Raw genomic sequence first — 13365 nt, 5'->3', positions numbered from 1 at the left:
ACATGGTGTGATGGCAACACAGACAAAGACTAATTCCCTTTTCCTTTGAAATGTGATCAATTACACGCTGTATGTTTTGCCAACAGAAGGCAGGATGTACTGTTCCTGCCTTTCTGTTGGATATTACACACAGCTTGGTTTTCTAGGAATGTGACAAAAACGTTTAGGCATGCCGTTGTTAAACAAACTGAAACCATGCATTTCAAAAATGGATGATTGATGTATATTTTCTCGTAACTTTTATCCGCAGTTATTCTCTTTTTAGAGCAGTGGTTCCCAAACTTTTTCATATTTTTTTCAAAACGGTCCCTTTGTCATTATTTCGAGGGCTCGCGGTCCTTAAGCCTAAATGTGTATTTCATAAAAACGAAAGTTGATTGCAGGATTTTAGCTAGTTATGCCAAATTGCGCTTAACAATCATCCAAAGACAGCATGTGAGATCCAAAAACAGGAAAAAAACATTACAATTGTGCGCGAACAATTGCATTTTTGATAGTTGTTATTCAATAAAGGCCATTGTTTAGCAATGGAGACAGTCGATTCTCAATTCTACCCCAAAAATTGCCTCACGGACCCCTAAAGGACCGCGGACCCCAGTTTGGGAACAGCTGTTTTAAAGTGTAAAAAAACCTACGACGCAAGCTGGGGAGAGGCAGGGTTGGGTAACGAGTCTCATCAGTCGAGTCTCAAGTCAAGTCAAGTCAGTAGGGGTTCGAGTCCCAAGTCAAGTCGAGTCAGAAGGGGTTCGAGTCTCAAGTCGAGTCGCGTCATTAGCGGTTCGAGTCTCAAGTCAAGTCAAGTCATTAGCAGTTCGAGTCAAGGCAAGTCACAAAAATTTTTGCAAAAAGGTTTAGATAGTTAATCCATTTGAATGGTTCATCGCGCCCTTTTTAACTTGAAACGGACACCGCTTCATTACAATTAACAAATCCTATTAGCGTCCCTTTCATAGAGTAGGGTGAACTTTAATAAAACCTGTTAATTGACACTTATTAAACAGTGTGGAAAAGAACGTTAACCTGTTCAAAGGAGTTTTGAAAACCGAAAATTCATATTTTACTGCATGCGCTAGAGCGTTTGTTCAGTAATATAAGCGCTTAAAAGCGAATACTTGGCCTTGCCATGTCCTGCATTCGATTACCTTAAAACCCAAGCAATTAGTACAACGCTTAATGTCAGCGTAAGAAAGTTTAGCAAAATGTAACAGCGACTTCGTACGTTAAAATTCAGCAAAAATAACTTCGCATCGCACAGTAAATTGCTGCTGTTGTTTGGTTGAAGCCAACTGAACAGGTTATCTATTATAAGAATTTTTTTGATGAAATAACGAGTCCGAGTCCGAGTCGAGTCTCTACTAAGACGAGTCCAAGTCAAGTCGAGTCTTTTCACAACTGAGACTCGAGTCAAGTCGAGTCTTTTGAAAAGGTGACTCGAGTCTCCCCATCACTGGGGAGAGGCATATTAACGCCTCGCCGTAGCTGCATCGGAGCAGATGTTATATGTTTAGGGTTATGATTGGTTGTATTGAGACTGAAACCTAGTGTTTAGCCTTATGTTAAAGCGCCGTGTTTATTTAATCTATGATGTGTTGTTAATGTTTAGGATTCAAAATATGGAAACAGGTTTCCAAAGAAGCAGAATCAGTCGATAATACTTTAAGATACATATTTAGCCTACTGGCATCGTCAGTTCCTGTGAAACCATGCATTAAAACAACAACAAGCTAAAACCTACAACACCTAAATCACTACACAGGTGGAGAAGCGCTGACTGTGCTCGTAAGGGTCTGACAAGCAAGGTTGCCAGAAACCCGTTAAAACGTGACCATTTGGCTGAAGCAATCTCTTAATTGCAGAAACTATGGATTTAATGTCGCAAGTTGCCTGCTCTGTAATAGCCAATTTGTCGGCCAAACCAAAAATGAATTCAGTACGCGTTGGACGGATCGTCGTACAATCTAGAATTCCGTTTACTGGTTGTCGCTAGGGATGGGCCGAGCCGAGCCAGAACCCGAGTACTCGGTACCGAGCATCGCTGTTTTTGATGCTCGGTGCTCGGCCGAGCAGTTGCACAAACTAACCCGAGCGTTAAATTTGCATATTCATTCCCTGCTAACATACGTAACTAGTGTTCTAAAGGGTATCCAAGAAGAAAAAAAACGAATGACTTTTCAAACGTATTAGATGGTGGAAAAACGCGTTCTTTACGGGCATGTGCACTGTACAGCTCAATAAAACACTGCCGGTGACGTAAGAGACCTTGTAGAGCTAAAACGTAGAAAGGGGATTTTTTGTGACGTCATAATGCACCGAGCGTGCTCGGCCGAGCACCGAGCATTAAAGTGAGATGCTCGGTGCTCGACCAAACAGAACATTTGCAGTTTTGGCACATCCCTAGTTGTCGCGTCTTTTGCTCTTTGTTTTTGGTTTGTTCTGACATTGTTTCTGCAGGGTGTTTCCTTCCACCGCCTCGTATCTTATTTTGAGCCCGCACGTTTTCCGAGGCACGTTTCAACCATATTTTTGATAAGACTCGGTTGGTGTGCGGGTTTCTGTCAACGTTGCTTGCCAGACCCTTACGAGCACAGTCAGCGCTTCTCCCTGTGTAGTGGTTTAGGTTCTGTGTCGTTGGTTTAAGCTTGTTAGAGGTATTGCCCCGCTAAATAGTTTAACTCTAGTTTAAACCGAAATTAGCACACAAAGATCTATAGGCGTAAGAGTGATATCACGCTTGACTAGATATAAATTAAAAATCTTAATCTTTGTTGACATAAAATTGTATTTTAATTTGTGACGTCAGTTTAGACTTGAGATAGATATCGCAGTCTTAGCCTAACTAGAAACCTTAAACAGGCCGGAATTGGAATAAGTTGTAATATCGAGAGCTGGATTGGTCAACTAGACTAGATGCTAAATTTTGCATCTAGGCTTAACCAAAACTATCTGGATCAGTGGTCCTCAACCTAAACTTTTTCTGGGGTCGCTATTGTTACGGAATTATTTCGGCAGCTTTGGGAATTCGGCTAAGAGATCTTTCAAGTAGCGATATTAAATTCCAATCAACCCCTTAAGCCTAATTCTGTACCTTTAAAACCAAAACTGCCTCCCTAATTCGGAAACGGCCCGAACCCTGCAATAACGGCTCACCACTAAGCCAAAGAAAGACCACAAACTGGTTTCACTAATGGGCGCCTTGTTTAAGTAAAAGCGATAAAATACACTGGCGTAAAACAACACGTATTTCCAACTTCAATACGCTGCGCTCAATAATCAGTAAACGCCAGTACAACACAGAACAGAAACCAACAGGTGTAACTCGCACGGCGCCCAGAGGAAGACTGACCTTCGTTATTTTACTCGCACGTGCGACGCGGCCACGTACGTGGAAGAAACAATCACGTGACGACCAAAGGCACACCCGGGTAACGATACAACAATCAAGCGTAAATTAGTGGCGGGGAAAGGGCGATCATACAAACGGAGAAAAGACAACTATTACAATATAAAACAAATAGGTGAATGGTGTGTAGTAAAACAAGATATATACAGTGTGTGGTAAAACAAGATATATGCCGTGGAAATATGATATGGTGAAAATATGATTGGCAAAACAAACCAATTAAACACAACAATAATAACAGAGTTAAGCGCCAGGATACCCAATAGGCAACGCTTCAAACAAAACGATTATAAGTGCACGTAGGTGTGTGAAAATAAAGGAGTTAACCAGCTCATTATTACAAACGGTGAAAGTGCTAAAAATTCGCCACACTATTTATTGGCGTTTAAGTTTGGTACCCAAGAATGAAATGTTTTTGTAGGAGTTCGCAACCTTTGCTCATGTTTTACGGTACGGCTTGGTAGCTCGCGTCACATTCTAATCATAGTGATGTAATAATCCACATAAAACATAAGTTGTCCAAGCCATTGTTACGCGATAGAGCCCCATAAATGACAAATTGTGTCTAAAATTAATACAGCGGGTACAGGGAAAAATATATATAAATTTACTGACTTCTGCAAATTAGTGAGCTTTGAAACGAATTAGATTGGCAAAATTGAATGAAACTGATGAACGCTGAATGCTGATATCTAAAGCCTACTTAAAAATTAAGCGGGCATAATTTTACATGACAATAGTTTCAGTTTCGGCATTACTTAGAACATTTTTCTTCGTATCGGAGAAAAATGGGGTCGCATGTAAATGCTGAAGAAAATTTTCTTTTAAATTGGGTTCGCTTGTAAAAAAGGCTGAAGACCACTGATCTAAATCTAGCTTTAAAATATCTAGAGTGGCAGCACTAATGTTATATGCATGATTCTCCTCTGTCAAGTTATTTTCCTTTGTTTCCAAATGAGCAGCCAAAATTAAGAGCAGCGCTTGCAGCCAATATAAATAATAAATATAAAACAGTGAAAAACCGAACATTTCACACGGTCTTCCAGTACATGTTTTGGTCATATCGAAGTGTCATATTCTCGTCCGAGTCTATTTTTAGACATTTTGCATTGTATTTCGCAGTTATACGTGTTTTCCCACCGCCGTCAATGCTCATGTTTACGAGAATATTTTTAGCTAAAGGGCGATGTTTTTTCGCGTTTAAGTGTGTTCTCGCTGGATTAGAGTTTCTGCTGGATAATGTGTAAGCGATATATGTTGTCGGACTTATTCAAGAACACAACTGCAAGTTAAAGTTCGGCTACATGTCTGAGACAGCTTTCAACAAGCTAAAAGCAGACAGGACGAAGATCTATATCAGGGGTGGGCAAACTTTTCAGTGCAAGGGCCGCATTCAAAAATTCTTAATCTTATGGGACCGCATAGTATTTTAACAACCGCCAATTGCTTTCTTGTTTTTGTTTTAAAATAACTGGTGTAAAGAATTAGGTTTATATCATATATATTTACCATTTAAAGCCGCCTAAAATGCTCAGATTAATAATTTCTAACTTGATGCATGAGTTTAGCTAAACGAAGTTAACTGTTTATGACGTCATAATCTGTATTGTGACGATTGCGGTGCCTGTTTGCACACAATAAGCGGATAACAGGATGGTAATCTTTTTTCCAGTCTCACGAAGTCTGTTTTTAGAAGATTAAAAATCAAAATATTTGGCAAAATAGTTTTAGTTATACGTCACGGCCACCAGTGCATGTATTTTAAATTAAAATTAAATATTAAACTTTTTAATTTACATGGTCACGGCTCAGGGCCGCACAAAAGTTGTGCACGCCTGATCTAGCCCAAAATATTAACATAGTATCTTTTCAGCTATGTGCAAATCCGTTTGTTGTCACTTGATTGGACAAACATTGGTTGAAACGCAACAATTGTAAATGTTTCAAACAAGCACGTTGTTTTGTTAATAAATTCCTTGCGCCACATTAAACAAAGCGAGCCGCTATTAGTATCCATGCATCTTTGGGTGTTGTGCGGGTCTGTGTTAACGATTCTGAAGCCGTTTTTTGTCCGTTTGTAAGGTACTGCAACGACTTGAACTTGATCCAAAGTGACCAAAGCGCAAAGTGGGCAGTATTTAAAAACGTGAATCGCTTTTACTATTATCGAACGAAGAAATTATGTCAAGTGACGATTTGCATAATAACGTGGCAGAAACAACAGGCTAAAGCACGTAAAAAGTATCTGTGTTTAGTTCCTAAGTATGGTACGGGTACAGATACATGGTATAGGTATCGGCAAGTTGCACCCCCGGTATTTTTTATTATTTTTAAAAACTCTACGCCTGTGCTTGTAATACTATCTAGCGTTGCTCGGTAACTTTCTCTTTAAAATTTACCAACATTTGGGGCCGCATGAACTCCCCTGCCGGGCCGTAGTTTGCCCACCCCTGATTTATATCAATAGGCATTTATAACACTAATATTTCTTGTGGCGTTTGGAGTAAATATAGACGCCGTCGAGGTAAACGCTACAAACGCAAGAATCGTATTTGGTTCGCATGTTGCTAAGGCTACCCCTGGTGTGCATTACGTCACAAAATGTGAAGCAGTGAACGTTTCAAAATTAAACCTCGAAAATCTAAAACAACGCTGGTAGCGTCCGCAGCGTGCTTGACGTTTGTGATGTTAACAACGGTTTATAGTTGATCTCGGAAGATTCGAAGCTTTAGAAAAAGTAGAGTCGTTCTGCAAAAGGTCTTTATGATATATAGCAGTGGTTCAAAACCTTTTTGCCTCTGCGGGCCCCTTTTGGTACTGTCAAGCTTATCACGGACCCCTTTGAAGGTTTTGGTATTTTTTGTCCTTTTTTATTAACAAGCAACCCAAAACATGTGCAGAATATACCAACCACGTTTGGTCCAGGACCAAAATTTCAATCACTTTGACTGGGCTGCGACATCGGAACTCAACAATAAAGAGCCATTACATTGTGATGTGACGCTGTTTGCCACTGAAAATTTACCTCTGTTGTATCACAGTGGGTTAAAATGTCACAATGCATTTTGGTTTATCGCCTATGAAGAACGATTTTAAACAAGTTTCATGCTATTTTAAAACGCTGAGACCTATTTTTTAAATAGCGCTTTATCAATATCGTTGTCTGCAAAATTAGGAAGTTGTCGCAGACCCCCTGAAACCGCTTTGGGTCCGCGGACCCCCGGTTGAGAACCACTGATATATAGCAGTAAGTTTAGCATATGAAAGTGACCCACATTTGTGAGTTTAAAATACAGGGCACCAAAGACCACACTGGTGCCATCTCGTTATTTTATATTATTCCAATGTTTCTTTATCGTGTTAACTTTTTTAAGCAATTATCAGCTTAAAAAAATTATGGAAAATCTTGACGAAAAAAGACAGTTTGGAAGATACGAGAAGCGGCTTTGTTTACTGATGTTTCTTGCTGCTATTCCTAATCCTTTCAGTAACCTTCAGTTTCTTGTAACCCAATACACCCCGCCATTTTACTGTGCCACCACAACTTATCAAAATGTAAGTGCCTCAAAATATTTCCTTCTGTTCGCACCTTTACAAAACAATGTACAAACAATTACAATAAATATGGTTGCATTATTTTTTTGTGTTTTTGTTTCACTTATTTTTTAGCATGTACGCTTTCTTGGTAGAACTACTAACACTGAACTTTGGCTTGTGTCCGGTTTGGTAGGTGGCGCAACGGAGCATAGGCGTTTATGGTGCTCACTCAGCAATCATTCTTACCATAAACCTAAATTGCTGAGTCAACACCATAAACGCCTATGCTCCGTTGCGCCACCTACCAGAAATTCCCAGGCCTGGCGCAAGCCCAAGCTCAGTGTTAGTAGCTCTACCCGCTTTCTTAGCATGCTTTATTTACGGTTGGGCACAGACAGTTTTGTCGAAACGTCGTGATGTTTCGTTTTTGTAATGAACAGTTCTTTTTTGCCCTTTTTGCCTATGATATTTGCTCAACCTTTTGTGATTTGGTATACCGAAGTGACTAAACATAATGACTGTACCAAATTCCACAGGACACTTTAGTTGTCGCAATTCAAACAGGAAATTAGATGCTCGAGGGATGAAACGAACAAAAACCACAAATTTTGAACAGGTTCTAAGATGCCGAATCTTCATAGATTTTTTACATTTTCCTCGATATTTGTTATATTTTTGTTTTAACGTTTTTTGAAAACCGTATTGTGCCCAAAATTTGCATTTTTATTTTATAGAATACAAGAGCAGTTGAACTGCAACAAAATGTTTCAAATGCATCGAATCAGTCACAACAAATCAATCACTGTTGGATGCATAACGTTACAGCAATATCAGGTAGGAACGGAAAACATGGTATTATATGGCATCATTTGTTATCTCGTTGTACATTCAATTTGTTAGATTAGCAGCTCCTTAACAAGTGCCTTCTAGGGCACTAAAATACGTTAATGTGTTTCAAAATTACGTTAGTTAAATGACGTTTAAATGTAAGTTAGTTACACGAAGACACGGCGACAATATGATATCTTGTGTTGGGTTATAATAATCAATGCAAAATAATTGTTTAACAGCAAATGAATCCAGCTCAATACAACCTTGCAGATCATTCTATTTTGCGGAAAATGTTGAAACAGTCACTACACAGGTATATACCCGCACTTAAATTGTGTTAACGTTACATGACGTATTAACATATAGAAGTAAATTCAATCGTGTCAGACATAAACTGCAAATACTAACAAGGCCTAAGAAACAAAAAATCAGCTGAATAAGAGAAAATAAACTATAAGGAACAGTCCGTGTTTTTCTGACTGCAAATTCAAATAGGCGTGAATACGTTGCTATCGTTTCCATGAAAACTATGCCATTCATGTAGGCTATATCTGCTTTTACTTTAAAATGGAAATTACACAAAAGTGTTTGTTATCATTTAAAAAAAATATACTCCCAACTCTTTGCCCGTTTTATACACGTGAGCGTATTTTCCATTTGTTCTTAATACATTAAACAGTTTACAATGGTTTGCGAAAAAGCTTGGTGGAAGCCGACGTTCGTGTCATTGTACATGATCGGAAAGATGGCTGGGTGCTTGGTTGCTGGCGTCATTTCAGACAGGTATGGCATTTTAAACATTGTCAGAGGTATAATTCACGTTGTACATTTCTCTTGCGTTCCGTCTGTTCAAAATCGATTTTCTCTGCAAAAAAAAGTTGGGCTTCACTTTCGTAAGTTTATCATCAGTTTTTGTGCCTGTTTCAATTACATTTCAGATTTGGTCGACGCTTGGCGTTTTTGCTGTTCACTGCGGGGCAATTCGTGTGTTCAATCATTACTAGTTTTTCAACCGGTTTAATTACATATGGGATATTTGTGGGTGCCGCCGGAGGATTTGCAAGTGCAAACTTCGAAGTTGCCACTGTGATAGGTGAGCAGTAACGTGCTGGCCAACTTAAGCGGCAAAAGCTTAGAATAAACTCAAAGTGATCTAATCATAATTAAAATTCCTTAAACTGTTTTACTTACTGCGCAAAAGCATCCTGTGTCTGTTGAACCACAGAATGTTGTAAAGAAAGGTCCCATCTCCACAAAAAAATCAACGCACAACAACAATACGATGTCGTTTCAGGGTCGGAGTATGTTACCATCGAAAAGCGCAGTCTAGCCTATCTTTGCACAGTGCTGGGATACGGAATGGGTTATGTGCTGTTTGCTTTGTGTTCATTTTTGTTCACGAGCTGGCGGTGGTTTCTAGTTTTCGGAGGGCTTTTAGGTCTTCCTTTTATCCCATATTATTGGTAAGCCCAATTATTTTTTCTAAAGACATTTTTCAAGACAGGCATAGACAAAGCATACTATATAAGTTTAACCTTTTTTACCCCCGTGAATGGTTTTAACAATGCAAATCATGCAAGAATGTGTCTTCACGTCCCAATTTTCAAGTTTTTACATTTAGGCAAAGTTTGTTTTTATATGTTTTGCATTAGCAATTTCGGTTACACTTTTTACTCTTAATATATAAAGAATAGCATGATTTGTGCGATTTAAGGACTATGATTTAAGTCTTGTGTCATTTTTATTTAATTTTGGTATTGACTATCAACGTGAAAACATCAAACATATTTTGCTTCGTACCGATAGGTGCGTAGAGAGTTCAGTTGAGTTTATTTCGCTTGGTGAATGAACTCACAGCAACACAATTGCACTAACACAATCTCAAGCCGGAAATAGCTGCGCAACGTTTAAATGTTATTGAGCGCCACGAAGTGGTGGGCACAATTAGTTTATAACGGTTGAAAGCTACACAGTATTCTGACCGGAGCTTACAAAAAGAGTAAGTGTGGCGCACAGTGAGTCAACTCGAATGGAGAGGAAACGTTGGTGGAACCAGTCGAGGTGGGGCCTAACAAAGAGCACAGTTATTTAAATTGGCAGTTACACGGGGATACGATTATGAACAAAAGTTAAGGTTAGGAACCAAGTTAGTAAAAGTTAGTTTTAAGAAAATTTAATAATTGAACCTCAATTCAACCCCAATATATTCAAACACCAGTCAGCATTTTGCTTTGAAATATTTACCAAATATGCTCTTTGCGTCACCTATTGGTATCTAGCAAACTTTAATTTGTGCGATTTGAGGTCTTACGTCAGTAGATTTTACTTTTTTCAACCAACGTATTGTTTCGTATATAGGCTTATAGACGAAACGCCAACGTGGCTTTTGGCCAAAGGTCAAACGGAAAAAGCAGAACAGATTTTAAGAAAAAATGCAAAGTACAACGGCTTCACCGAAACCAGTCATCGCCTTGTTAAACCAAGTGACACCAGAACCATCTCTCAATCGACTTGTTTGACATTTGGTCAAATACTCAAAGAAAAGCGTTTGGCAGGAAGATTCGCAATCATGCTGTTGTCTTGGTAACTTTTTATTTACAAACAAACAATAACAAAATAAATAAGGGGTGAAAACAGAAATTAAGTAATTACAATAAAGGTTTCTACATAGACTATAGCCTGTTTAACTGAATTTTTGGATGAAGTAATCATGCGATTTTAAAATTTGTTTTTTAGGTTTATTGTGTCACTGACATATTACGTCACAACGCTTAACAATAATTCATTGAGCGGAAACCGTCATCTGAACATTTTATTTGCTGCAATCGCGGAGATTTTATCGTCGTTAGTTTATTACTTTGGAATCACTCACCTTGGAAGGCGAAAGAGCTACATGGGTTTTATGTTCATAACTAGTGCAGCACTGTGCGCAGCACCATTTTTAACAAAATGTGGGTAATAGTAATAGGCTATAGCCACTAATAGCCATGCCATTTGTAAAAAAAACCAAATGTGTCCAATATTGGCCATATTTTAAAAATTATCTGCCCCGAAAAGATTTCGTTTGCCAGTGTTTAGCCTACAATCCCAAAAAATATTTATGAATAACGTTCATCTATGTTAATTGTTGTTCTACATTTTAAAGTTAAACGTTAGTTTAAATTTTGTTTTCCGCAGGGAGTGGGACAGGGTCGATGATTGCAAACATGTTTGCTAAGTTCACGGTGGGCGTCGCTTTTAATGTTTTATATCCATACAACGGGGAACTTTTTCCTACAACCGTCAGATCTTCGGTTCTTGGACTGTGTAACGCCTCAGCCCGTATTGGCAGCATGATTGCACCATTCATCATATACGTTGGTTTGTAGCTGTTAATTTAAGTCTGTATAAACTGCTATGTTGGATTTAAGTCACATCGCTGCTTGTAAATGCACAAAATCTATTTGAAAGTTTCACAGCCGCTAAAATATTTCCATAGTTCTTTTGTTGAATATTGGACTTTCATATCTTGCTTTAAATGATTTTAAATTTTCACACTCTTTGAATTGCGGCGGTACCCACAGGCATAAAGTCATGCGTGTTCGTCAACATAATATTTCATTGTTTTTTCACGGTATTTTTGTGTATAGGAGAATCCGGTAACAGTCTTGCACCTTCTATCGGCATGGCAGTTGTGCTGTTTCTCTCCTCGCTTTCTTATCTACTTGTTCCCGAAACCAACAACACAAAGCTGCCACAGACTGTCCAGGAAGCTAAGAACTTAAAAAGCTAGAAAGGGACATTCGAACAGTGGTTCAGAAGGTCTAAAGCAGACATTTGTTACGGTAGAGCCAATTATAAATGCAAAATTGGATCGCGGGCCGCACCTGTGCATAAAGTGATTTTGCTTTGTTTCTTACCAAATATGCTCTACTAAAAGTATAATTCGTATTTGATTCTAGCCACATTTTGCCAGATCGCAGAAAACTAGCACCAGGCGCATTAATCAGCTCAAAAATATGTAATAATTGGACTCGTTTGCCGGTACTTTTGAAATCCAAGCGTCTCTGCGGTGCCGCACAACCTTTAATGAAGGGCCTCAGGTTGCCCACCCCTGGTCAAAAGTAATATGCTTCACTATATAGAAGCTTTTTGGTAGTGTTGTTTTCAACGAATGCAAGATTGCCTAAATACAAACAAAACATTCCAAGTTATTTGATTTTGTTGCACGATAAAGACAGACGAACCCGAATGAAACGAATCTGAAGGAGGAAAGAACTCGTTAAAGCCAAAAAAATCGTTTATATTTTGCTGAACATACCAATAGGTTTGGCGTATCATGATATATATATATTAGCGTGGCATGATTCCGTGAACGCTGGTCTGCATGAACGCTTCAGCGCTGATCCCAGTTATGAATTTATGTTTATTTTAACAGTTTGATATTAGCCCACGTTTTTGCGTTGCTGTGATTGTTTTTGTAGAATTTTAGTGTAAAAGTTTTCAAGCTGCACGATTGCACTTTTTGTGGTATTCCTGCCAAAGCAGCAGAACAGGTGCAGGTGGCCTACGTAAAAATCCTCCAACACTGCACTGAATCATTTAAAGGAAAAAAAGCACCTTAAACGACCGAGTTTAGGATACTTATAGTTACAAAGTTTAGGATACTTAGTTACTACTTAAATCACAGCACGTCAGGTCCATTTTTTTTACGCAGACTCAGTGGAGAATCCACCGAAAGTCGAATCACAAGCACCGTTGCTTGCCTCGTATGCTGCACAGTACATGTCTGCTTCGCAGTAGGGGATTTATATATGAGTGTGCCGTGATTCCTGATGGTCTGTATAAAATAGACGCTTCAGGGCTGATCCCAGTTACGAATTTTGTTCATCTTAAATAGTTACAACTTTATAACTTTATAGCACATAATAAATTACAAATTGGATCTTGTGTCGATTGAATGGTTGAGGGTTTATTGCTTAGAAGGTAATTGTATTAACTTTCTTTAACACACATAGGATTGGCCTGATTTAACTTACTCAAAGTGTAACGAAGAGGTTTTGTTCTCAAAGTGTAATGAAAAGCGGTTGTCAACAACAGGAACGAGATCCTTGAAAGGAGCCTCGTAAAAAAATTTAGTTGTTTTAAAAAAAGCTTCAACTGCAAATCGTTGCTAGATTAACAACATCACAACTATGCCAGCGATGTGTCGAGAGGCGAGACCACCAATACAAAATTAATTTCAACAAATTAAATATGTTAACAAACCATCAGCAGACTAATATCTTTAATTTATAACCTAAGTTATAATAGTTACTCAGACGAGCATAAGTCAAAGGATGTTATTGTAGCGATGGACTTACGGTACTTTCAGAAGAGCCCAATGTGACTATTATTGTTTACTTGATTGCTAATAAAAATTACGATGTAGTTGACAATACTGACCACGGAGTCAAACCGCTTTGTCTGTCAATGGGTTTTGGTTCAGTGTTCGGGTTTACTGTTATTATTGTTGGGGGTTTGGGCTCGGTTCAGGTTTTCAAAAATGTAAATTTCGGGTTCTGGTTTTGTTCCTGTTTGGGTAAATCTCCCGGTCCGAAACGGTGTTTATTTTTTGA

At 38.6% G+C, this 13365-nt stretch overlaps 1 protein-coding gene across 2 annotated transcripts; it reads left to right on the top strand.

Annotated features, from left to right (window-relative positions):
• Positions 1-276: 276 nt before the first annotated feature.
• On the top strand, positions 277-12663 carry LOC145229855 (solute carrier family 22 member 16-like). 2 transcript variants are annotated; one of them, XM_080095185.1, is made up of 11 exons: positions 6898-6955; positions 7474-7553; positions 7672-7771; positions 8008-8081; positions 8448-8551; positions 8707-8861; positions 9063-9231; positions 10127-10351; positions 10505-10719; positions 10946-11128; positions 11398-12663. In XM_080095185.1, exons 2-11 carry the CDS (start codon positions 7521-7523, stop codon positions 11538-11540), a joined length of 1401 nt encoding a protein of 466 aa, XP_079951311.1. In that variant the 5' UTR covers positions 6898-6955; positions 7474-7520; the 3' UTR covers positions 11541-12663. The 2 variants fall into 2 exon arrangements, with proteins under 2 accessions (XP_079951310.1, XP_079951311.1); XM_080095184.1 differs by lacking the exon at positions 7474-7553 and having other exon boundaries at positions 277-6955.
• The last annotated feature ends 702 nt before the right edge of the window (positions 12664-13365 follow it).

This window comes from Phallusia mammillata, chromosome 5 (assembly GCF_965637545.1).
Source record: "Phallusia mammillata chromosome 5, kaPhaMamm4.hap1.1, whole genome shotgun sequence".
Taxonomy (NCBI): domain Eukaryota; kingdom Metazoa; phylum Chordata; class Ascidiacea; order Phlebobranchia; family Ascidiidae; genus Phallusia; species Phallusia mammillata.
This window is presented reverse-complemented; position numbering and strand designations above follow the sequence as displayed.

Bases quoted from the DNA above. Each gene is read 5' to 3' on its own strand.
- LOC145229855 (XM_080095184.1), top strand. From the start codon at position 6,797: ATGGAAAATCTTGACGAAAAAAGACAGTTTGGAAGATACGAGAAGCGG. The intron at 8,862-9,062 runs GTGAGCAGTAAC...ATGTCGTTTCAG, and splicing joins CGAAGTTGCCACTGTGATAG to GGTCGGAGTATGTTACCATC. The intron at 9,232-10,126 runs GTAAGCCCAATT...TTTCGTATATAG, and splicing joins CCTTTTATCCCATATTATTG to GCTTATAGACGAAACGCCAA.